The 27888-nt window shown below is 37.5% G+C and overlaps 1 protein-coding gene across 2 annotated transcripts in view; it reads right to left on the bottom strand.

The window, feature by feature from the left end:
* Nucleotides 1-323: 323 nt before the first annotated feature.
* LOC145985394 (methyl farnesoate epoxidase-like) overlaps nucleotides 324-27888 on the bottom strand; it is a 56606-nt gene continuing 29041 nt past the window's right edge. For both annotated transcript variants that reach the window (XM_083119367.1, XM_083119368.1), the window contains exons 7-9: nucleotides 4325-4442; nucleotides 2653-2794; nucleotides 324-698 (exon numbers count right to left, since the gene is read on the bottom strand). In XM_083119367.1, coding sequence (XP_082975493.1) covers nucleotides 490-698; nucleotides 2653-2794; nucleotides 4325-4442 — 469 coding nt within the window. In that variant the 3' untranslated portion in view covers nucleotides 324-489. The remainder of the gene's footprint in view (nucleotides 699-2652; nucleotides 2795-4324; nucleotides 4443-27888) is intronic.

The raw sequence follows: 27888 nt of genomic DNA on the forward strand, positions 1-27888 counted from the left end.
ACTATTGTGTAAACCAGAGGTTCCCAAACTTTTTCGTTTAACGACTGACTCCCTTAGTGATTGAAGATTTTTCGACGGCACCCACATCAGAATGCAGGCCTATCTAACACTTGCAATGCTCAGTTACTCTAGTTAGGTTGCTTGCCTTAAATTAAAAATATAAACACATATTGCAAATATAGGAACATTTTAAGTGCAAAAAAAGTACTAACACCATGTGTAGACTAACAATTAAGTGTCATTCCAGTGAAAATATTGGAACGTTTCACGGCGCCCCTGTAAGCTGGCATTTGTAAACCACTGGTGTAAACCATTGGACGAAATAAACTACAAGCTGCCTTGTTTATTCACGTATACATGTGCAAATTATTGTACAAACTTTAATGTTTCTCAACTTTCATTTTACACATTAAATTCTCGTGGACACCAATCTGCACGTCTGTGGTTTTTAAGTGTGAAATTGCAGCGCAGGTCTTGAGCTCACGTATATTACATAATCCTTGCTTGATGTTCATCAAATCTGCTGATCACTGTCGCCGCAAAAGGTTCTGGGAAGTTGAGGAAACCTGAAGTATACTCATCAGGATTTGGAGCACGATGGTTATTTGGAATTCCAAAACTGAAACTCTGCAACGCTGTCGCTACAAGGAGGAACATCATATGCCGAGAGATTGTTTCACCAGGACACAGTCTTTTGCCTGTGAAGAGAGGTGAATACGTATTCATTTTTACTGTTGCTATAATTAGATTAGAACAATCAGAACTCAAAATGCACCAAATCAAGATTGATCGATCTTTGGTGTATAAACTGACTCAGTTAAACATGTAATTATCGTTTCTTTGAAACGATTGTGTCTGATCTTCTCAATTAATTCATTATTAGTTCATCACACGTAACAGGAACAGATAAAAAAAGTACTCAGGGACATTTCCCCCAAGGTCTTTCCCGCTGCGATAGCTGCCGATCACTGTTGCCAACTTCGCTCTTTTGGAGCCAGATCTGCCTCTTTCTTGCACTCGATTGGCTGTGAACTGTGGCACCAGCCCCATGCCTCACTATGATGCCACCACTGGCATCATAGTGGGGCACAAATACCAACTTTTGCCATGAGTGTACATTTTGAACGTGATGCGATATTGTTTGTTATATTGGCTGCGTCACCCACCCCTTTTTACCTCCCCAGCTACTTTTATATAGCGCCGTGGCTGAGGTGAAGATGACAATATTGTTAGCATCAGTGGATTATTGAGATGGGTGATGCAGCCAGATCTAGGCGGTGAAAATTAAGAATAAATTGCCATGACTTTATGCTAACGGTAATAGCAGAGTCCCCATCCCTCCGACACCTAAAATTACCCTAGGAGATACTTTATGCAGCCTTCGTTAATCTAGCTTCTTGAAAGTCATCTTTAGCTCTATTAATAGTGAAATTTAGCTCATTTATGCACATCAGGTTTGGCAACACTGCGAGGATAGCCGCAGGAGAGAAGGACCATTATTTTATTAGTTCTCTCGGGAATATCAAACATCCAATGACGTAGAAAAGTACATGGAATGAAAAAGGACACGTTGAACTATGTCATAGTAGTAGGAAAACTCGAAACTCCCATTTGATTAGCCGTAACTTGAAGTGGAAGTTTATTTCCCATAAGGAATACATGGGATTCTGTAAATACTTATTAATCATATTTTTCAAACATCGTGCCTAGCTTCCTAATCAACTTGAAAAACAGTTTCTTTTCCAACATGGAAAGAAATTCATACTCTCTTGCATACTAATCCCTTTCTCAAATAGCAGTAGTAGCCAATCCGACGATATTGAAATAAATGCACAACTGGTGCGTAATTGTCCCTCTTCTCCTTAAGAGAATGAAAGATCTCGTTGTAGAGTTGGTATTTGTAATCCATGTGATATAAACTGATAGTATTTGCTCGAAAGGTCAGGGATGACACAAAAGTGCCCCGGATAGAGGTCGGTCTGACGCTCGAACTAGGCAACACCACCGGTTGACGTTGCCACACAGTGCGCGGGAACCAGCAATTTTTGTCCCGCTCTCGTTTTGCTTTTCTCGTACGTGGCATCAACGCAATTCTGCCCGGTCGCTTATTTTCATGGCCGTGCGTTTAATGCAAGTATTTATTCGTGTATATTGCTTGTTGGAAAGATTTAGTGAACGTCGTTTATTTCTTCTACCGCTAGGTTAGCTGCGACGTAGAGTGAAGGAAAGGAGTACGTAACCCGGGAAGAGACTTGGCATGTCGGTTTTGTTATTTAGCGTCGCTTTTCTGTCACTTTTCGCTAAATGCGACGATGAGGATGAGTGATGATTAGAGAACATTGATGAAGGGAAATCAAGAAACCTTATCAGATCAGATCATTGAGCACACGAAAAAACGGATCACAGTTTTTCGTTTTATTACACCTGATGGCCTCGGTCTTAAATGGTAAGTAATGGATTCATATCTACACACACACACACACACACACACACACAAACACAAACACACGCACACAAAATGATTTAAACGGAACTCCATTGAAGTTGGAGAATTTCTCTTCATTTTACCGTTATATCATGGTTTGCTCCAAAACTATGTTTATAATCTTAGCCTTATTTTACGGACATTTGAGTATAGATTTCGTGGCTTACCCATTCCGAAAGGAAGGACATGATCTTCTTTCAACAACTTTCCATCATCGCCAATAAATCGTTCTGGTCTGAATTCTTCGGGATCGCCCCAGTAATTCCTCTCCATATGCAAGTCATGTAGGTTCGCTATGACTGCTGCATCCTGAAAGATTATATAACACATGATTCTCATCTTTGGCATGGAGAGGTATGCAGATATACTAAATACAGGATAGTTACAAAAACATCATGGCATTTTCATAAAGAATTGCAATCATGCATGAACTTTACAGGAATAGAAAGGAAAACTCTCAAAATTTCATTCCATTTCAGCAAAAATGGCGACGAGGGTAGAAAACACGTTTTGTATGATTGAATTCTGGAAGATAAAACCCTTCACCGTAACGCAAAGGACGTTTGAGGCACTTTCCAATAATCCTACAAGAATCCGTCCATTGTCTATGAGCATGAAATGAAACTTTGGGAATTTTCATTTGTATTTACGTATTGTACGATACTACGTTTCATGAATGAGAATGTTCTTTGTGAGTGTGTTTTCATCAATTTCATCCCACCATCCCTCGTCGCTGTGATTAGCCAAAACGCCCGTAGCCAGGCAGCGGCCAGGGGGAGCTCAGCCCCTCTGGAACTCCTGTCAGCCCCCCTGGCACTGCAATCAGCCCCCCTTTACATTAGGTAAACTATTTTGCATAATTTGTTTGCAGTGAGGAGTGAAAATGTAGACAACTCACAACTTTAAGGATAAATCCACGGAGTATGGACAGTATCTATTACATTCGCTCATTTTGTTTATGAGGAGACGTAGCTGCAAGTATTTAGAAAATTCTCTAGACTTCAGAAAGTTCTTTCATAGGGAAGCTTCTTTATCTGCGCCTTCACTGTCCCTGTTGCAACCTCCCGTTTAGACAGAAATCTGTGACTTTGAAGTCATCATGCAAGTTCCCTCCGCATCTGCGTCAAAGGTCAACAACAGCTCCCAAGTTTTGGGAAGGAAGGGGAGTTTAATTGCTTCGGCCGGGGGCGGAATATAGTATAGGCACTGTGATTAAATATTGTGCTTTTTTTGTGTGTGATATACGTACATATCTATATCATCTAAAATAGTATGGGGTGTGTAAGGGATAATTTCAGTATCAGTCAATTAACACGTCAAGACATGTTTTAAAAGATGTAGAAAAATGTATTTTTTGTTTTGGTTTGATTTGGTGTTTTAAGTCCACTTTATGCACAGTAAGGCTAATCGGGACTGGACCTACAGTTTAAAGTGGGATCCGAACCACTATGTGCCTCCAGCGGGTATCGAACCCGGGACCCCTTGATTACAAGGCAACGACGCTTCCACTGCGCCATCGGGGAGGCCCTGTAGTATTTGTGTAGTATATGATATTTATAAATGAATGATCGCCACCCCACATAATTTACCTTCATTCAAATTTTTTTTAAAAATTGACTTGGTTTACAAAGCCCCCCCCCCCCTAATAACCCGTGAGCCCCCCATGGAGATCAATTCTAGCTACGGGCTTGGCCAAAAGTGGCATAAAAGCTACGTTTAATAACAAAAATACAATATAATTATTTTAGCAGCCATATGCTTATTGCTATATCATATTTGCAATCTAATATCTGCAATCTTGAACCAAATCTCTCGGAGAATGGACGAGGTTACCATTACCTTTGGAATTATGAAACCATCTAAGATTGTCTCCTCTGTTGCACGATGTAGTACAGCAATGGGCACAGCCAGGGATCTCCGGGTAACTTCCCTTATTGTTGCTTCCAGATAGGGCATCCTGAAATCAAATTTAATTGTTACGAATTTCCAACAATACATTTTGATTGTGAGAAAAGTATGACTCAACTGGGTTTGGCGTATAGTTACGTGCTAACGTCAAACAATAATACAATTCATTGTATCGTGGTAATACCTTTGAGATTTTAAGTCCACTTTATACACTGATAAGCTAATTGGGACTGGACCTCCAGTTTAAAGTGGGATCCGAATTACTATGTGCCTCCACCGGGTATCGAACCAAGAACCCCTTGATGATGTTCATGGTAATGGATAGAACGAACTAGTCCGTTACATGAGTAAGTGCCGAATCACATTGAACTGGATTTCTAGTAGGAATTTTTCAGTTGGACTTCGACTAGTTGTGTGGTACTGGCTCATCTGCTAGTTTTCGCCTCACACTATGCATGTTACCGTACTTGTTGGTATTCTTTTGTTCCCACAAGGCATTGTGCAAAGCAGAGAAGTTATAAATATGGACGAACAATTTGAATAACGTTGTAGGAGAATAGCTAGTGTTGTTATTAAAAATTAAAATTAAACGAATTAAAATAAAAATATTTGTATGGGCCAGAAATTGGCTCGATAGAAATTATGATAAGAAACGTGTACTCAACAAGGTTTTTAATAAACTCGGGTATGTATATTCATGTATGAAATTCGCAGGATTTATTCCTTAAAGTATACTATATATTTATATGAATTAAATATGTCAAACCTTCCATACATTGGTAATAATAAGGATTTTCATTATCGGCTTCACATTTGTCATGTACAGATCTCATGGCTTTGGATAAATTCCTAAATATTATTGAACCGGAATGCACATTATCTCTGTTCTTTTCTTTCAACGAGTAGCGAACAAAAATAACCACCGCTCGGAAACCACAGACAAGAAACTTTGTCTTTCCAAAGTCATGACCAAACTTGGCTCTGACTGGCTGTTCTACAGAATTTAGCAGAGAAAGCCAGTTGCAATTAGAACACGGTATAATCGTCAAAACAAAACCAGTCAATCAACCAGCCTGGCAGCCATCATTTCCGGCCAGGTAGTCAGTCCATCGCCAACTAGAGCATTCCTACTGGAAGTTCAGTTCCGTGTGATTCGGCCTAAATACGAGCTATGAGTGATCAGCATATGCCGTTGTAAAAGTTGAACTGTTCATGCCAGGTGGCAGAATTCATTTGTTAATTCAGTGCTCTTTGTAGCACGATGTTTTGCCATAATTTCGCAGCTGTTTCATTGTTGTAAAAATGTGGCATTTTCTAGCTGTAAATACAAATGCATTGTTCTTGCAGTTGGTTTTACTGCCGATGTTTCAGTTCAAGAGTAATGCGAATTATGCTCATATTTACTTACTTATTTATTGTTATTTGTTATTTGTGATATTACTATCTCGATAAATGATGAGCCCCCCTCAGGCAGATTTGGCTACACTTAAAACTAGCTCAAGATGTGCATATGAGCTTATTGCTCAAGTGTGGTACTCTGTCTAACCCAAGCTTTTTGTAAAAATGTCCTCGGGAATTTCCTGTGAAATGATGAGCCCCCTCAGATGGATTTGCCTACACTTACAAAAGCTACATCTGTGAGATTGTTGTCCATAAGCTTGTTAAAAATATGGTCTTCTTGATATTGCTATGGCCACACTTAAAACTAAGCCAAAAATGCTCATAAGAGCCACCCACATACACCCACACCCACCCACACACACACATATTTACTTCCGGTCCACTTCCGGTCCATTTCCGGTCCACTTCCGGTCCACTTCCGGTTTACTTCCGGTTTACTTGACAGACACCTGTTTTTTTAGGTTTATTAAGTATAGAGTTTTGATTTGAACCCCAAGAAATTTTATATAATAAACCAACAACAAAAATGCCAAAGCCAAACATATTTACACACTAAGTATATACACTAAATATACAAAGCACACTGCTGAACCCAACTGATATTTTTTATTAAGTATAGAGTTTTGATTTGAACCCCAAGAAATTTTATATAATAAACCAACAACAAAAATGCCAAAGCCAAACATATTTACACACACACACACACACACACACACACACACACACACACACACACACACACACACAAAGTATACAAAGCACACTGCTGAACCCAACTGATATTTTTTATTAAGTATAGAGTTTTGATTTGAACCCCAAGAAATTTTATATAATAAACCAACATCAAAAATGCCAAAGCCAAACATATTTACACACTAAGTATATACACTAAATATACAAAGCACACTGCTGAACCCAACTGATATTTTTTATTAAGTATAGAGTTTTGATTTGAACCCCAAGAAATTTTATATAATAAACCAACAACAAAAATGCCAAACCAAAAATATTGTAATCAATGCAATAAGAATATAACCAGCCCCAATTGGACTAGACACCAAAAGAATTGTGATCCAGAAAAATGCAGAACACCCACAAAAATATGCCCAAAATGCCATAGAAAATATAGCATGGAATACTTCACATATAAACATATGGGTACTTGTTCTGCACAGTCATCAACATTGCCCCCACAACCATCTACATCTGGTTTGAAAAGGAAGCTTGAAATACCCAATAATCATAGAGCAGCAAAGCAGCCGCGCAATGCACCTATTCATAGCAGTTTTGCTGGCCAACTTAGGGATCACTGTTTTGTATCAGAGCCAAGATGTGATATTAAGAATTTTTTGAACAGTATAAATCCTGATGTGCAGGCAATTCTAAATGCAGAAAATGGCTCTTATAAGCTGTCCCTCAAATTGTTTACAAAATATAAGAAACCAAATGGCACAAAATTTACACAGCCCCACATAACAGAAACTGTAGCTATATATTCAAATACAAATTTAGACAAAATAATAAGCAGTTTGATAGATTAATTGAATATTAAACATTCTGAATTTGCTGCAAAAGAATCAGGACGGAGCCTATGTGGATCTCCACACAAGTTATATATTAATATTTCTGAATTCAGCCCATTACAAGGATCTACATATCTGCCATTACCTGCCAATATTAAAAACAAAAAAGTCGTGGTTAACAAAGAAAGTTATGATGAGAAATGTTTTCTGTGGTGTATTTTAGCTGCTTTGTATCCAGTTTTAAGGAACGCTCAGAGAATAACTTATTATAAACAACATGAACATGATTTTGATGATGCTATGGAGGGCTTAAAATATCCAATGTCAGTTCAGAATATTGATAAATTTGAAAAAAAGGCCAGGGATATCAATGGTAAACAATTATCTATGAATGTTTTTATTTGTTCTACTGGCCGTGGCAATTGCTTGATAGAACCTCTCAGAATCAGTACACTTGATGATAATTCTGCTGTTCCGATTGATTTGCTCTTAATTGAAGAGGATGACACATACCATTACACTCTGATACACAGTCTTGAAGCTTTAGTCAGAAAACAACTAGACAAATCTAAGACAATATTCAAGTTGTGTAGAAGATGTTTAACTGTATTTGATGGTAGAAAAATGATGAATAGTGTTTATGAACAAAATGCAGAAATTGCTAAAAACATTTAAACATTTAAAATATTGTGGCAACCATAAACCTGTTCATATGGTTATGCCTAATCCAAATGAAAATGCCAAATTCAAGAAATTTGAAGCCTTGTTGGAACCCCAGCATATATAGTCTGGGATTTTGAATCAAACCTCAAACCCCTTGCATTATGCAGCCCAGATCCTGATGAATCTTCAATTACATCATACCAGTTACATGAGCCTTCTAGTTTTTATTATGTTGTTGTACAGGATGGTGTTGTTAGTGAAGAATATTTATACATGGGACCAGATGTCATCAAAGAATTTGCACATAGAATAGAAAATAAATGCCATGACATAGCATCTGATGTCTTATTAAAATCAAAACCTATGTTGCCTTTAACAGAGGATTAGATTGAAGATTTCAACAATGCAGAAAAATGCCCGGTATGTGATTCTGAATTTTCAGATACAAATATCAAGGTGCATCACCATTCTCATACAGATGGTAAATTCTTAATGGCCCTGTGTAATAGCTGTAATATTAAGATCCAGAGACCAAAATTTGTCCCTATATTTTGCCATGGTGCATCTAATTATGATTTTCATCATCTGATCAGGTACGAGGGGTTTGACAAGCAGAATTTAAATATTTTAGCAGAAAATGATGAGAAATATATTGCTATTAGCAAGATAATTAAAGTTAATGGTGTTCCCATTCACTTAAGATTTCTTGATTCCTACATAATTCTGTCGGCTAGCCTGGCTACACTGGCCAGTCAATTATCTGATGATCAATTCAAAATCACATGTGCTTTGTTTGCAAATCAGGACCTGAAATTAATTAGGCGGAAGGGTGTATACCCATATGACTATGTTACAGATTTTTCTAAATTTGATGAGTGTTCTCTGCCACCACAACAAGCATTCTACAGTAAACTCAGGGCATCTGGAATTACTGATGATGATTATCACCATGCCCAGTTGATGTGGGACAACATAAAATGCCAGACATTTGGTGATTATCATAAGGCATATTTAAAACTTGATATGCTTCTCTTAGCTGATATACTTCAGGCATTTAGAAAATCATCGATGGAAAATTATAAGCTGGATCCAATGTATTTCTACAGTGCTCCAGGCCTAGCTTGGTCTGCAATGTTTTTAAACACTAAAATGCAATTGGATCTCATCCAAGATCAAGATATGTATCTGTTTATGGAGCAATGTATAAGAGGAGGCATGGTGCAATGTTCTCAGTTATATACCAGAGCAAATAACAAGTATATTCCCAATTATGATCCAGAACTGCCATCAAATTATATACTGTATGTAGATGCCAACAGCCTGTATGGTTATGCTATGATGGATAAATTGCCATAGCAGGGCTTGAGTGGGTTGAAGATTTCAATATTGAAGATCTTCAGGATTTTGATGACAGTAACTATGGCCTGTTCTTAGAAGTTGATCTGACAATTCCTGATGATTTACACAACAAGTTTTCTGATCTGCCCCCAATTCCTGAGGTTGAGTGCTCACCTGGCTCTAAACACAAGAAGCTAATGATGACTCTAGAGCCAAAACAGGGTTATGTCATATATTACAAAAACCTCCAGTTCCCAATGAATCATGGTGTTCAAGTGACCAAAGTTGGCAAAGTCTTAAGGTTCAGGCACTCAAGATGGTTGAAGCCATATATTGATACAAACACAGAGCTTCGAACATCTGCAATGAGCCAATTTGATAAAACTTTGTTTAAATTGATTGTAAATTCAGTGTATGGCAAACCTATAGAAAATGTTAGAAAACATAGTGATGTTAAATTAATTACTGACCCCAGCCGGAGCAAAAAATTGGTGGCAAAGCCTAATTTCAATTATAGAAGAATTTATGATGGTAATATGGCACTCTTCAACATGAAAAAAACAAAGATTAAGTTTGATAAGCCTATTTACGTAGGGGCTGTGATATTGGAATTGGCCAAATTACACATGCTAAAGCTCTATTATGATGTGCTCAAGCCTTTTTATGGTGATTGTGTAAAACTGATGTACATGGACACAGATAGCTTTATTCTTGATATTCAGACAGAAGATGTTTATCAAGATATGTCAGAGCCTGCATTGCTCAAATATTTTGATACTAGTGAACATACAAAAATTCAACCCCACAACAAAAAGGTGCCTGGCAAGTTAAAAGATGAGACACTTGGTGATGTTATTGTGGCATTTGCTGGGTTAAGGGCCAAGATGTACAGTTTTGAAACATGTAGTGGTGTTGTTGCCAAAAAAGCCAAGGGCATTGGTAGAGTAACTGTGGACAAAAAGCTCCAATTTAAAGATTATGAAGATTGTCTCAAATCACAGAGTTTAATCAGAACATCGGAATGCAGAATTCAGAGTGTGGATCATATGTTGACTACCAATATTGTAAGAAAAGTGGCTCTGGACCCACATGATGATAAGAGATGTATTTTATCATGTGGCATACATACTCTACAATGGGGTCATTGTGATTTGATAAGTGGCAATCAATGCCTAATCACAGAACATGATTTGAAATAAATAAACATGCCGATGAACTTATTTGGGTTCAAAAAACAGGCTATTATGCACCTGCCAACACCAGCACCCTCTCCTGATATACAATCTATGATATCTAAAATAAGTGGTTTGTTAATTATTCATCTGAACAGCATACTTACAGATGTTGATGATGAAGCAGGTAAAATATTATACATATTTAACAATAATTTAAATCATTACCAATTACCTGTAGGTGGTCAATTACAATTTATTACAACTCCCGAGGGTAATGTCAAAGTTTCAGTAGGGAGAAATATTTATAGAATTAAGCACTCAAACATGGTTTCTGGCACTGTATATACTGTTTCTGCTGGTGATTGTTTATATATTGAGGTCCCAGGATCCTATGACAAGCTTATACCTTTTTATAGAATTAAGAATTAGATATTTTATAATAAATAACCACTAAAACAAAAATGCCTAATGATATATTTGGCCATACAAGGCATGAAGATCACAGTGATGAGATTCTGATGCTTGATGTCAGAGTCAAAAAATTAAGAAGTGATTTACAAGCTTTACAAACCACACTCAATGCCAGTCTTCAACTAGAAATTACAAATTTACAATCACAATGCATGGACCCTCTTCTTAAAATTGACTCAGAACTCAAATTGCTGCTTCAAAAATATACTGACTTGGCTACATTAGATAATTTTCAAAGTTTAGAGGAGGCTGTAGCAGCTCTTCAAGCCAAATTTAAGTCTCAGGCTACCAACTCTGAGCAATTGAAACAACAATTAGAAGAAAAGATTATTAATGTCCAGACACAGCTCCAAACAACTGTCAAAAGCATAAAGTCACAAGAAGATTTTGATCTAGTAATTTCCACTCTAAAGGAACAGATTCAATCACTACAGATACCTAATCTGGACCCCTTGAACAATGCCATAGCCGAGGTTAAAGAAAAAATTGAGACACTTGAAAATTTTATGAACAACTTACCATCTTCTGATGCTCTGAGTGCTATAACTCGTAGTGTTGCCAACATCAAGCTGCAACTTGAAACATATGAAGATTTTGGAAAAATTCAGAGTACCATAACCCACCTTGAAGGTACCATAGCAGCAGTGCAAAGTGATCTGACAAATGTACAAGAAACTCTAGAATCTCGCCTGCCTGATATTGTAGACACCCTTGTCAGTGTTCAGCAACAGATCACCAAACTTGAAAACCTCAACACTGAATCTGAGCTATCTCATTTTCATCACTTGATCGATGATATCCAAACAAAGCTTGAAATTTTACAACAATCAACACCTACTCAGGCAGACATAGCTCTGCTTCAAGATGCTATGCGTAGTGTGGCTGATGCTTCTGAATTAAATGATGTGAAATTGGCACTTGAATCTTTGCAGAATACTGTAGCAAATCTGCCTACATCACAGGAACTTAAAAATATTAAGAGACCTGTGAATCGCATATTGAAATCAGAAGATATCAAGAATATCCAGACAGAGATCAAACAACTTACTCAGACAGTGGCCACTCTACCAACCAATCAACATATTAATGAACTGCATGCTTTGTTTGAGGATATCAGAAGACAAGTCCATGATCTTACTGCTCAAATTCAAAATTAGCTGTTGTTGAAAATCTACAGCAAATTGTAGCCAACATCAAGCAACAGCTAGGGACCATGGAATCCAACCAAGCAAATGCTTTGTCTGTTTTTGCCACCCAGCTTCAAGAAATTGTGCAACAATACAAGAAAATTGCTGTGGACATAAGAATTAAACCAGGGCACGATGAGATTGTTAGGACTATCAATGAGCACCTTGAATCTGTAACAAGTAGATTGCTTACAGCAGAAAATGAAATAACTGGCCTAATCGAGAATCCTAAGCATTGAATTGTACAGTATCTCCAACAAAGAATATGATTCACCATTTACACCAGGTGGCAAAATATATATGCTGTCCCCTGCACAATTTTATTACCAGTTTTTTGTGGGGGGCACACTTAGACCAATCAAGATCAAATATTGGCTACAACCACAGGCACACCACTACCCTACCTTATCAATAACAAATGCTGACAACAAACCAAAAGTCACCAGTGTAGAGTTAGAGGATTTTACAGACCCCGATACATTAGAAACATCTTATGCTGAAGATGATGGTTCTTCGGAATTTAATATACAAATAGGAGACAAATTATATTTAGAAAATCCTGTAGTATCAGCTGCTGAACACCCTATAGTTGCAATATTCTTGTTTACATACTATGTCTATACAAATTATTGTTGATGAATTACACAGACAAGCCAGACATAATTTTGAGAGACTGCCAGTGGTTACAAAAGGCATAGATGATTTATGGCAGTGTGACTTGGTTGAGATGGCAAGTGGACAGCTGAAAAATTTAGACAAGATCAACAAGGGCTACAAGTATCTACTCACTGTCATAGACACATTTTCAAAATTTGCCTGGGCTGTGCCACTCAAATCCAAGACTGGAGCATGTGTTACAGAAGCCTGCAGGACAATCATCAATCAGAGTGGAAGACCACCGCGCTATCTACAAACAGATAATGGCAAAGAATTCTATAATTTGGTGTTCCAACAATTTATTAAAAGCCAGTCAATACAACATTACTCGAGTTACAGTGATCTCAAAGCCTCTATTGTAGAGAGATTCAACAAAACCCTAAAAAATCATATGTATAAACAATTTACCCTTCAAGGTAATTATAAATGGCTCAGTATCCCACCAGAACTTTTAGATAGATATAACAACTCGGTCCATTCCACAATCAACATGAAACCCTCTGAGGTAACTTCATCTGATGAGCAAAAATTGATCAGTACTGTCTATTATCCTAGATACCAGCTAACAACAAGAAAAGCCAAATACAAGGTAGGTGATCAAGTAAGAATCAGCAAATATAAGCACATATTCAAAAGAGGCTTTACCAGAAATTGGAGCACTGAATTATTTACAGTGGTTCAAGTTAAACCTGGGACCCTTAACACATATATAATAAAAGAAATTCTCAAAGGCAGGTTCTATAAAGAGGAACTCAACAAAGCTAAACAGCCCGACACATATCTTATAGAAAAAATCAACCGCAGAAAAGACAAAAGGATACTGGTGAAATGGCTAGGTCTCCCAGAACACAGCTGGATCGAGGCAGACAAAGTGATACTATGAACACCTGGGATGTTATAAAGAGACTACCAGAGCCTGAACAGCAGAATAAGAGAAATGGAAAGCTGCTACCTGATAATATTAGATGTCTTATTGTTGGGCCATCGGCTTGTGGAAAAACTACACTAATGATTGATATTTTTTTATTGGCACCCAACTGGTTAGACTGGAAAAACAGGCACTTGTATGTTTTCTCTAAGAGCTTGGAACAATTAAAATATCAGCAGCTGATGAAGCTATATGATGGACTGGATATAGCCACTTTTGAATCAGATGTTAAGCCACTCCATGATTGTCTTGATAACTCTGTTGTTGTGTTTGATGACATTATACTGGATAATCAAAACAAGGTTAGAAATTTTTTTACACAGGGCCGACACAAAAATATAGATTGCTTCTACCTGGCACAGACTTTTTCTAAAATACCGAAGCAGCTGATCCGAGACAACAGCAATTTTATATGTGTGTTTCATCAAGATCATACCAACCTCAAACACATACATGATGAATATGTAGGTGGGGACTTGAGCTACAATGATTTTTCCAAGTTTTGCAGTAGGTGCTGGAACCAGGACAGATATGGGTTTGTCACAATTGATATGACAAGGAAACCCAATAGTGGTAAATACAGAAATAAAATCAACAATTTTCTAGACATTGAAACATATATAAATAACCATGAAAAGGCCAATCATTGATGATCTTAAATTAAGCTAATCTTGTAAAAAGATCTAAGGGATGGAAATCAGAGAACCGAGGAATCTATGAACAACACAAGCAAACAGAACAGCCTATTATTGAAGCTATTAGTGAATTAGGTAAAAAATATCAAAACTGTTACAGAGCAAAATCAAAATTTGATCACAGAGCTTGTACCTGTAGCTGCTAGGAACATATTAGATTATTCAATCACCCCACTTTCTAGTATTCATACACCTAGTCCTGTTCCTCCTCGAAGAATTGAAGCTACTCAGGATCCTATTGAATTGGGTCTTCTTGCTCAGAAATATTTAAGCACACCTAAAGACAACAAAGATGAGGTTTTTGGTTTATATGCTAAACAGAGCGTGATGGTAGCATCATACATAGAATTGGCAATTTTAGAGTAACATTTATGGGAGATGATCTAATTGTATATTCAGAATCTCATCTTGGAGAAAGAGGTGGTTTTGCTAAGTACCGTGGCACACCTGGATTGTGGGAACTGATGACTAGGAAAAGGCCTGGCAACTATACAGATCAAGATTATGAGCATTACAAAGAAATATTAATAAAATCAGATGCTCTATACCAGAACAATGATCCCACACAAAAAAGAGTCATGTCTAGCAGTGGAGCAAAATACAACAACTTAATCAAGCCCATATGGTCACAGATCAAGACAGGTAGTGGGATCAAACAGTACAACATCCTGCCTAAAGAATTTGTCTGGGTTGATGATATCAGGAAACTTGTAGATAGATTGCTGGTGATAGCTGGGGAAGAAAATGCTGGCAACCACAATTTTTACAATGAAAATGTTGGAATTATGGACATGATAAGCACCAAATTGTCTAATTTTATAGTGAATGACACTAAGGGCATTGGATATCCCCCAAATTTTGGAATATCTCTGAGGGTCGGGGGCTGGTTAATGACATCATAAACAAACTACACATTCCAGGCTATCAGTATTGTGGTCCCGGTACAAAATTGGACCATTGATTAAACAGAGGTGACCCTGGTGTTAATCCTCTACATGCTGCTTGTAGAGACCATGACATAGCATACAACACACATACCGATCTTGAGAAGAGACATGTGGCAGACAAAAAATTAGAAGAGGCTGCATTTGGTAGATTTGTAAGCAAAGATGCTTCTTTGGGTGAAAGAATAGCAGCATTGGGGACCACCATAGCTATGAACACCAAACAAAAACTGGGGTGGGGGTTGTGATAAATTAAATAAATTTAAGCCACTTAATTAAGCTATGTAATCCCAGAATATGTATATAATAAACCTAGGATGAAGGCCAAGGGTGTTATGTATCAGATACCTTATGCAGGTCTTAAATCTCTTAAAACTATTGATAGTGTTCTAACCAAAAAGCAGCGCAAGAAAAAAAGCTCTTGTCTTGCCAAGGGCCATGGTATGAAATTATTACTTAGTACCCCTCAATTAAAAAAAATACAGCAATCTAGAAAAATTGCATACAGGTGGTTTCATATTTAGTATCCCAGCTATTTTAGCAGCACTTGGTGCTGTTGGGAGCTTGGCTGGGGGATCAGCTGCTATAGCAAAAACAGTAATAGATGTCAAAAAGAATCAGGCAGAATTAGATGAATTGAAGCGCATAATCTGGCCATAGAGAAACAAGGCAAAGGTGTTAAGAGAGCCATGAATAAGTTTAAAAAAAACAAGGGCCGGTTACAAACCAAGATATTGAAGCTTTAATCAAACCACTAGGCATCAAAAATTTTAGAGGTGTGTTCATGTCTGATTCTTTACCAGAACAACCACTCAACAAAGAGTGTGGCATAGTTAATTTGGATAAGAACAAAAATCAGGGCACTCACTGGATCTGTTAATTAAATATTCAAAGAATGAGGCATTTGTGTTTGATTCATTTGGAGGTGTTCCACCTGAAAATTTTGTAAAATATCTAAAATCAACTAATCTTTATTACAATAATGCCCGTGTTCAAAATTTCAAAGATGTTAATTGTGGACATCTGTGTTTATCTGTTCTTAGATATCTGTCTCAAATAAATAAACCATCAATTGAAAATTTTCAAAAAGCCTTGTGGCATCTGAAGCATCATGGGAGTATTCCATCTCACCAGCCAAAATTCAATATTGAAGCTCAGATTACATGATGACATAGTATATCCCAAAACAATAGCTCTCAGAGCATTCTATGAGATGTACTTGATCCCTAATATTACACACCACAACAACAAGATTGCAGTTGGTGATCAAAAAATTGTCATCACTCCAGGGCAGTATAATCTGTCTACTTTAAATGCTCAGTTACCCAGAGGTATAGTGTTAACTCAAAATTCTGTCACTCACAGAGTAGAAATTGTGTCTGCTACAGAAACTGTAGATCTGGGTACTATAGGAGAACTATTAGGATTTGAGAACAACACAAAACTTGAACCAGCCATCAAACACACTGCTATTAATATACCTAAATTCTTAGCCATGGAGACTCTGAATATTCACTGTAATGTGGCCGAGGGTATGATCAACAAATCAGATGGCATAGGCACTCACAAACAAACTGGGATCATTGCAACATTCAAACCTAACTCTCAATTTGTGGAACCGATCATCTACACTCCATCACCAACATTATATTTTCCTGTGTGCCATAATAGAATAGACTACATTGAATTGATGGTCACTAATGAAAAAGAAGAATTAGTTGATTTTGCTGTAGCCACAACAACTGCTATCATAGAAATTAATATTTAAATAAAAATACATACAAAAAAATGGAAAATATTGAGAGTTATGAGCTACAATCATTCTCTCCAAACAGGAGGACCTTTGCAAATTTAAATCAAGCCAACACAGAGATTGAGGTTGATCTTGATGTAGGGGATGGCTTTATACACCCTCACAGAGCAGACCTATACATCAAATTTGATGTTGTAAAGCTCGATGGTACAGATTATCCGGCTAACTCAAATATAAGATTGGTAGACAATTTTGTGCCACATCTGTTCTCTGAAATTGAGATCAGAAAACATGGTGTTGTTATAAACAGAGTAGATTACCCTGGTATTACTTCTACAGCTTTGGCCACACTAAAATTATCCAAAACCGAGGCTTCTTACTACAAACTAGGTGGATTTGAGGCTGGTGATAAAATAATATCTAAGAGCCACACTGTGCTGTTTCCTATGCGCCTGTTGCCAGGATTCTTCTCAGATTACAAAGACATTATGTGGAAGTGTGGTTTAAGAATTACATTTAGAAGAGCTGCCAATGATAATAATGCTTTGATGAGGTACAGTACATTAAATTCTACTGGGGCAGCTCTGCCTAATACCCTACCTGATGAAGGCAAATGCCTTATTCATACTATGGAGCTAAGAATCCCGGTTGTTGAATATGAGGCTAGCTATGCTCTTAAATACAAAGCAGATATACTAAAAAAATCCACAGGTGCCTTTACAATTTTATACATATCAATGTGTGCAGAAGCCTGCCACTGGTAGCTATTATGAATTTGATGCTACAAACTCATTCTCCAGTATACAATATGACATGCCAGATTTTGTGGTGGTACTGTTTCAGACTGGAAGAAACAATAATCAGGAAAAAAATTCAAGTAGATTTGATAACTGCAACATCAAAAACATATATCTTAAAAATGGCAGAAATGAGGTATTTCCTAGAGAAAATTATAATTTAAACATGTCCAAGGATGATTTTCTTAAATTATATGAGGCATTTACAGCATACAAAAGGGTCACAACCGGGAATACAAACATGTATTACTCACCAGATGAATTCAAAACACAGAGACCCATGTTTGTCATCAACCCCTCAAAAAGGAAACAAGTTGTGGTTAATGACAGGACAAACATTAAAATTATCTGTGAATTCCATGATACACTCCCTGATGACACCATATGTAGTGTTATTCTTATAGGTGAAAAATCATATGTTTATGATGTAAGAAATGAGAGAGTCACAGAGCAATTCTAGAAAACCTCTGCATATTGCATTGTCTTAGTACTAGATATACAAGTTGAGCCTGGTGCCCAAATAAAATATTCAGGTTAACATATCAATACTCTGAACTTAAACCGGAAGTGGATCGGAAGTGGACTGGAAGTGGACCGGAAGTGGACGGGAAGTGGACCGGAAGTAAATATGTGTGGGTGTGTGTGGGTGTGGGTGGGTGTGGGTGTGGGTTTTATGAGCATTTTTGGCTTAGTTTTAAGTGTAGCCATAACAATATCAAAAAAGGCATATTTTTAACAAGCTTATGGACAACAATCTCACGGATGTAGCTTTTGTAAGTGTAGGCAAATCAATCTGAGGGGGCTCATCATTTCACGGGAAATTCCCGAGGGCATTTTTACAAAAATCTTGGGTTAGACAGAGTACCACACTTGAGCAATAAGCTCATATGCACATCTTGAGCTAGTTTTAAGTGTAGCCAAATCTGCCTGAGGGGGGCTCATCATTTATCGAGATAGTAATATCACAAATAACACTACTATTTTATTGAGTCAGCCTTCAAGGAGTTCGGACGTGCATGAATAGCTCTCTCTTTCCGCTTGAGTAGCCCGCTGTGAACCGCATGTAAGAGGGTCCGTCTACCCAACTCGAGCTTGCACGGAGGAGGGGATACTGCAGCACAAGTACTTACTCTGTCGTATTTTTTTTTAATTGTTAAGAGCAGTATTGCCCGAAAAATGGGAATCAGCAAAGCTGAGTGGCAACGGATTGAAAACTCCATCTCGACAGCCATAGCGAAGGAACTCAACCAACAGTTCGGAGACCTGGACAGACGCATCGCCCTGGCATTTGCAAGTGATGCGGTGTTGAAAGAAATTAAACCAGCGCTGACCACTGCAATTAAATCTGCCGTGGAGGATGCCATTCAAGAAGTAAAAAACGATCTCGAGAGGAAAATCTCTGAGCTAGACAAGCAAGTGAAGCAAGTGCGAAAGGATCTGAATTCCCTGGAACAATATGACCGTCGCCTGAACCTTGTTTTTCATGGCATCAATGAGAGTGAGGGTGAAAAGTGTGAAGTGATTGCTTCAAAAATCATCAATGAGCAGGTGAAAGTGAAAGTGCCACAAAATGTGTTTCATCGTGTTCACCGACTGGGAGCACCGCGACGTGATGGCAAACCCCGGCCGATCATTGCGCGCTTTGTCACCTACGCCCAGAGAGACTTGGTCTACAAGAACAAGAAGAACCTCAAGGCTACAGGGACAGGTATTTTCATAACTGAAAACCTAACAAAAACAAATTTGGACCTTTTTCACAAGGTAAGGCTTAGTAAAATATTCGAACGAGTATGGACAACCGATGGGAATGTACTTGCCCTACACAACGGAAACGTGGTTAGGATTAGTGACCCGGAGGACATCGCAAAGTTCAGCAGAAAGTAACGCTGTTCCGCCACACTCCCCTCCTAACGGTGGTTGCGTTTATTTTTGGAACTGCTTCCCCCATCAATGACGTACGGGCAACGGTGACCAGTCAAAAGTAGAGGGTAGGGGAATGCAGGAGAACATTCCGCGCCGAACCATACAAAGCTTGCAATACTCTCTGCATTCCTCAATGGTGGCGAAAGGAGGTCATGAACCTGTCGCATAATAGACTGTTATATAAATGTAAACAACCCTCAGCTTGTATTCTAACTCACGCCAGAATATATCGGCAAGCTCAAAAATCTATATTTCTCCCATTTTTAGTTAATCAACAAATATTTTCATTTTTTTTATTTTTCTTTTTTTGTCAGTATTCACATTTTTATATTAATTTTTACTTTTTTATTCTTAAATTTTTCATTTATTTTTTACATTTTTAAAAATTTGATTGTAGTAATAAGTCACTATGATAACTAGCACCTGTTTTTTTATGCGTATGCACATTTTCATTGTTATTCCAATATGCAATTCACACTTGGGACAGAATATATACTTCATGACCAACAGTGGAGGAAACTATAAATATAAATGACCCTACCAATGTAGTCACTGGTGCAGAAACGCCACTCCCAATCAGAATACACTCCAGTTACTTTGATGAGTCGCCCATTAATATCCGCCACAGCAATTACAATATAAAGGAACAGCTCGAAGCTGAAATAAATAGATCTGAAAATGGCTTTAAATTATGTCATCTAAATATTCAAGGTTTACTCAACTCCATAGATGAATTTAAAGAAATGATATCGAACTTAAACTTTGACCTGATAGCCATTACAGAAAGCTGGTTAAAACCGAATATTAGTAATAATATAGTAGACATCGAAAATTACACATTAGTTCGACAAGATAGATTAAACAAATCTAGAGGTGGTGTGTGCTTATACATTTCTAAATCGCTTAAATGGAAACTTTTAGACGGGTTCGTTAATAATGATATCGGCGTAGAGTACCTTGTAATCGAATTAACTATCGATAGGAAAAAAATTGGACTTATGGTAGCATATAAACCCCCAAATGTCAGCTATACTCACATCAGTCACGTAGCAGATATCCTCCAACACCTATACTTAAATTACGATTACTTCATTGCGTTAGGCGACTGGAATATCAACATGTTAAGAAAAAACGAAAGCAGTACTAGACTCCTTCAGAGTATAATCAAGGAAGTTCACGGGAAACAATTAATTACCAAGCCAACCAGAGTGACAGCGACGTCAAAGCCATTAATTGATTTAATCGTTTGTTCACAAGATTTAATTGTAAAGCAAATTGGGCAGAGCGAGTTACCTGGAATCACAGATCACCATATAACATACTCCATATTTGACCTGTACACACAAAAGCAACCTAAAAAAATTATCAAAATTAGAAATTTCAAAACCATGGACTTGGACAAGTTTCGTAAAGACGCGGAAAATGTGGAATGGTGCAAAATCGAAAGAAACGAGGACGTAGATGCAGCGGTGGAGGCCTTGAATGATAACATTATCAGATTAATAGATAAGCACGCCCCCCAGCGAAAAATTCGTGTAACCAAACCTCCCGCCCCCTGGATTTCAAATCAAGTAAGGGAATTCTGGAAGTTGCGCGACTTCTTTCATCTGAGATATGTAAATACAGGAGACCCAGACGCTCTCCTATCGTACAAATACTTCAGAAACAGAGCCAAAAAAGCAGTCAGAAACGCAAAATTTAAGCACTATAACGAAATGGTAAATATGAATGTAAAAAATGCTAAAAATTTATGGTCTAACCTCAGAAGCCAGGGACTTTTACCAAATAAAAAGAGTAATGCGCTCTCCCCAGATACATTTCGGCCGAATGCGGTAAACGAGTTCTTTGTTAAGCCGAGTGCACCCTCAGATAACAATGCAGCGGTGATTGATGAAACCAACACGTATCTTGAGCAACCCAACAATGACACGTTCTTTTTTACCCCAGTAAGTAGCGAACAAGTACGTAAAATTTTTAACAAAATGAAATCGAAAGCGTGCGGTTATGATGGCATAAACCTAACTATTTTACAGTATTGCATCCCCTTTTGTTTAGAAGCTCTTACGCACATTATTAATCTTTCCCTTTCCAAAGGTTGGTTCCCTCAAGAGTGGAAAAAATGCGAAGTAACACCTATACCTAAAAAATCCAACCCCACAGAAATAAAAGATCTACGACCGATTAGCATTCTATCCACAATGTCCAAAATACTTGAAAAAGTAATTTATGAACAAATACTTTCACATATTCAAGGTTTCCTACCACACTTTCAATCTGGTTTCAGAAAAATGCATAGTACTTGCACTGCGCTGGTAGATATCGTAGACAATGTAAGTAAAGGAATAGATGAAAATGAAGTTACACTTTTAGTCTTGTTGGACTATTCAAGAGCGTTCGACTCGATCAATCATGAATTGTTATTGGCCAAACTGTATCACTATGGCGTTACCGGAAACGCGTTAAATTGGTTTCGATCATATCTCGGCAACAGGAAACAACGTGTGAAATATCGGGAACCGGAAGTCACATACTCTAAATGGTTAGTTGTTCAACAAGGCGTCCCTCAAGGAAGTATATTGGGTCCACTACTATACATGATTTACGTAGCTGATTTCGACCGCGCTGTCCAATATTGCCACTACCATCAGTATGCTGACGATTCGCAAATCTATATTCAGTGTAATACAGAAAACTATGATAATGCGATGACCAAACTTCAATTCGACCTTGATGCTATAACAAATTGGTCACGGAGGAACTCCCTTCAATTAAATCCAACAAAATCTTGCTTCATGACCATAGGAACTCATGGTACACTTAAGAAACTTCACAAAAACGCACCTTCTCCTCCAACTCTTGGCAGTATACCGCTATGCGAAGTGGATACAAGCAAAATCTTGGGGATTGTGTTCGATAGACACTTAAATTGGGAGCCACAAGTCGAATTTATTGTGAAAAACTGTATGGGGAAACTTAAATCTTTGTATCATTTAAAACATGCTCTGGACGCTAATGTTAAAGATCGTCTTATGCAATCACTCGTCCTATCTACGTTAGACTATTGCGCTCCAGTGTACAGTAATATATCTCAGGGCTTAAACTATAAACTTCAAAAAATTCAGAATTGTTGTATACGTTTCATATTTAACCTAAACAGAAAGGAACATGTATCCCCCTATTTAAAGAAACTTTCTTGGCTAAACATTAGCAATAGAAGAAAATACTTAACACTCACCTTGATGCACAAAATACTTAAGAGTGGCTCCCCAAAATACTTATCCGATAAGATCTGTTCTCGTAGAACATCAGCCGAACATAATATCCGCAACAAGCAAAATCTAAAAATCCCCAAACATAAAACCGCCACATATAACAAGTCCATCATTGTTACAGGGATCAGGGAATGGAACAAACTGCCTGCACCATTGACTAACATTATTTGCCATCAAAGTTTTAAGAAAAATCTGAAGAACTTACTATTGTCCCAACAACTTAATTAACCTTCATATGTTAACAATTGCACCTGCACTTATGCATACCTAACCTACCCCCCCCCCCCCCGGCATACACATTGAACTACCGAAGACTTATTACTTATCTTTACTCAACAGTATATATACTAATCTATTCAATGTATTATTTTATCATTGTATAATCTTTATATTTTCTTTATTGTATTATCATGATCATTATGTGTTTTTTTCTTTCTTTTTGTTTTTATTCATTTATTGTATCTTTGACAAGGGTTGGTTGTAAGAACGGCCCATGAGGCCGAAATACGCCTGCTTAAATAAAGACCATTCTATTCTATTCTATTCTATTCTATAAAGGAGATTGTTCATGTATTCAGCTTCCAAATTAAGTTAATATTTCAGAATTCGTGTTGCAATAGTTTGAGTTACGTTCATTGGCGCCAAAGGTAAGAGATTAGCCTGTTTAATGGGTCCATTAGTCTAAAAGTGTTACATTTATACATGTATACATATATATATATATATAAAAGCAACCAGATGTCGACGTTCAAAGATCTTTTAGAGACCTCTCATATGTAGGCATCATATACAAGAGGGCTGTTTGAAAAGTTTGGTATGATAAGCAAGTTAGACTTTTTCTTTAATCAATTTTATTTCTCAATGTAGTCTTCAGTCTTTGTTCAGCCATTTTATTTTACCCAGACAGAAAAACGGTTTTGTCAAACTACAAAATATTCATTGACGATGCCGGACATTTTTCATTCGACAAAACATTCTCAGCGCCGAGCCGAATCTTTACGTTCTGGATCAGGAAGAAATCTCGCGGGCCTAGTTCGGTTAGTACGGTGGATAAGTAACCAATCCGAAGGCCAATACGCGCAATATTGCCATTACAGCAGTCGATTTGTGAGACGGCGCGTTGTGCTAGTGAATTGGGCATTGCGGAAGTGATCGATACGGATGACTACCAAACGTTAACTACCCGTCACATCTGGATGAAACTTTGTCACTTCTTTTAAAGAATGATGTCTGCCAACAGTGAGGGAAGTTAATAAATTGTGGCGCCATCTCACGGAAATTTACCAAACTTTACGAACAACCGTCATATGTACAGTGGGATTTATTTAAACTGCCGGAAGGCGGGGAGTGAAGCTTCTTCTCCTTCTCCTTCTCCAGACAGCTGTGTGGATGTCGCTAGGGACGAGCCTGGTCAGGTGGTTCTACCTGCCTGTTAAGTCATATCGCACAGGCAGCTCAAGCTCCTGACTATGGTTGCCAGGAAAGAAAGTAAGCGATGATTCACATGAACGGCCCGTGACGCCTGCACATTTTGGTAGAAAACATATACTTGAGAGCCCATAATCGAATACAGATACTACATTTAGAGCACTTTCGATTTCCTTTCTGATTAAAAATTTAGAAGCGACTGCGAAATAGTGAGTGTCGTAGCACAACTGGCCAGGTTTCGCGAGTTTTGAAACTCATAGACGCTTGAAGTTTTTTATAACGCATTTTTGGTATTTAGCGCCGCTCTCTGTCATTTTTAATCAATCACGGCGATTAGGGTGAGTAATTATTTGAAAATACACTCACAGAGAACACCCATGCCAGGATTCGAAACAGGGAACTTCGGGGTGTGACTGCGTCAACCAATGAACACACTAGATCACCTATCCGTATGGCATATATGTGTATATTTATAAAACTGGCTGGCGTGTAAAAAAAGCATGAAAATGATACATATACTTGTATTTTAGTTTTCCCCTTAATTTTCGTCCACATACGAATTAGACAATAGTGAGTTTCTCAATTTCAAATCTTCGCCCCCCCCACTCCCAACCAATCTATTAATTTTTGAGAAATTAGAATTACACTAACACAGAATATTTACCTAGTATTCTTGAAAATATTTCTTTATTCGAAAGATTTATTTAGATTTGAGCAGTGTTTTAAGGAGAAGGATCGAGAAATTATTCAAACTGGTAAAACAATTTGAAATTATAACTTCACTCTTAAGTAATCGTGTTTCCAAAAGGACTTCAAAAGTAGTGATTGCTGCAAAACACACACACAAACGAAAAGGGGATACGATCGATTTACTAAAATAATGAAACAAGTCTGTGTTAGGTGATTGGATATGAATTTGTTGATTTGCAATATTTCATAAGTCAAAACAATGAACTGAAAACGTAGCTAAGATAATGATAGTGAATTTTTATTCATGAAGATCTAAGCTACAGTTTTGTTAATATTTTCGATATTATTAACGATGCTATTCTCCCGGGGAAGAATATAAACATCTCAATATCATCAGACTATATTTCCACCCCCTTATCTGAAATTGATCTCCTGGGGAGGGAACCACTGTAGTAGGCAACTTTTCTGTGCTCTTACATTGCGTAAGACACCGTGTCACAGAGTAAATGTGCCCTAAACTAACATGCCGAGTCATAAATTAGTTTACAGTGGTGGGTGAAAAATAATGAATATGAATGTTTTAAACACTTCTATACTTCGCAAGTATTTATATATTGTAAATTGCGTTAACTTCTATATATTTAGCTAATGTATTCGTGCTCTTTAGCTATGTTTATATAAATCGTTGGTTCAAATGTAGCAGTCGACATACAGTGGCGCCGCTATCGGAGAAAAGTAAAACTAGACAATCCCAGGAGAAAGTATGAAGGGTCAGAATATCCTCAACCTATTGGAACCAACCTCTCTTTTGACGTGAACTTGTTATTAATATAAAATTGTAGCCTTACGTAAGTCGGTGACTCATACAAAATACTGTACTTTACCCCTATCTATTAGGACGGATTGTATGAATGAAAAATTACATTAATATTAATAATAATAATACACCAATATTGAAGAGACCTTTGTTACTTCTAAGTGATGCCGTATACAAGTGAGGTGACAAGGGGTCGAATGATCGGAATGTCGGAATGTGGCCGGTCAGTAGAAGATATCGCTATGGCTGTTGGCAGAGACCCATCTTGTGTTAAATATTGGATTAAAAGATATGAAGAGGAGGGTGAAGATGGTTTAAAAACTCGCAAAAAATCAGGCCCGAAACGAAAAACCACCATTGAACAAGATGCGGAAATATTAAATATGAATAGAATGAACCCATTTCTACCAGCATCAAAAATTTGTCAAGATATGAACCTGCCATGCGCAGCATCAACTGTCCGGAGGCGTCTTCATTCGGCAGGTATTCACAGCCGAAAGCCAGCAAGGAAAGAAATGTTGACAACCTATCACAGAAATGAAAGAATTGGATTTGCTCTGGAATATATGAGTAAACCTGCAGAATTCTGGGACACAGTTATATCGAGTGACGAAAAGGTGTTCAGTTCAGATCAACTTGGTCAACTTACGGTGTGGCGACCAAAAAATACTCGTTACGTTCAACAACATGTTTTGGCGCAGAAAAGAAGTGGAAGGGTGAGTGCTGCATTTTGGGCCTGGATGAGCAGTGCAACTATGGGTGAATTGATAGAAATTTCTCCCAGAATGAATTCACAGGAGTACGTTTCAGTGTTAAAAGAATGTATGCTTCCTACTGTCCGTACAGTATACCCAGTTGAGGAGATGCCCATCATTAATTTTGTACACGACAATAGCAGTGTCCACACATCTCATGTAACCAAGCATTGGCTTTTAAGTCACCAGGAAATTTCAACTTTACAATGGCCACCAAAATCACCTGACCTAAATCCTATCGAGCACATCTGGTCGATGGTTGTAAGGGAGTGGGAACCACGGCAAGAACAAAGAGAAGAGTTGGTTGCCCATGTTCAGGACGAGTGGAAGATCGTTCAAAACCGACCACGAATTTGTCAGAGACTAGTTCAGTCTGTTCCTAAGAGACTTAATGAGGTTATAGATTGTGACGGATGGTGGACACATTATTAAATAATACACAATATTAGTGTAGAAAGCAAAGAAAAGTTCCTGTTGCAATTGTAATTTTCTATGTAAAGGGTGTGACTTAACTGAAATAGTAGTTTGTAGAATAATCTGTAATAATTATTTGGTGAATACGGGAAAAAATAGGAACAATACAAAAAAAAGAAACTTGATGACAAAAACATGTTTCACTCTATTTGTACTGTGTTGATTTTGTATTTGCTTTATAATATTATGTTCGTAATTTTACTCATGAGTGAAACAGGAAAGACAGAGTGAGAAGCATTTGTGAATAGAATAAATAGGTTATAGTGCTAATAAATAAGATTGTAATTTATGGACTAAATTACAGACTACAGAAAAGTGTTCATTCTATATTTAAATACACTAACAAATATAAACCTACATTATCGTCTTATAATAAACACTTCCACTCCCGGTCTCTTGTAAAACATGGCAAAGGGTCCATTGGAAAAGATATCTTGGGTGCATCTAACATATGGGCATCTGGAGAGGGGGTGGGGAGCAAACCGGTTTCTGCAACTACCTTGGAAAATGACATTTTAAATCAAAATAAAAGCTACTTAATATTGTAACCGATAAACGAAATAAATATGCCACCAGAGTAATGAAAGTATAAAATACATGAACC

The sequence above is a fragment of the Lepisma saccharinum genome, chromosome 3, assembly GCF_977018435.1.
Source record: "Lepisma saccharinum chromosome 3, izLepSacc3.1, whole genome shotgun sequence".
Taxonomy (NCBI): domain Eukaryota; kingdom Metazoa; phylum Arthropoda; class Insecta; order Zygentoma; family Lepismatidae; genus Lepisma; species Lepisma saccharinum.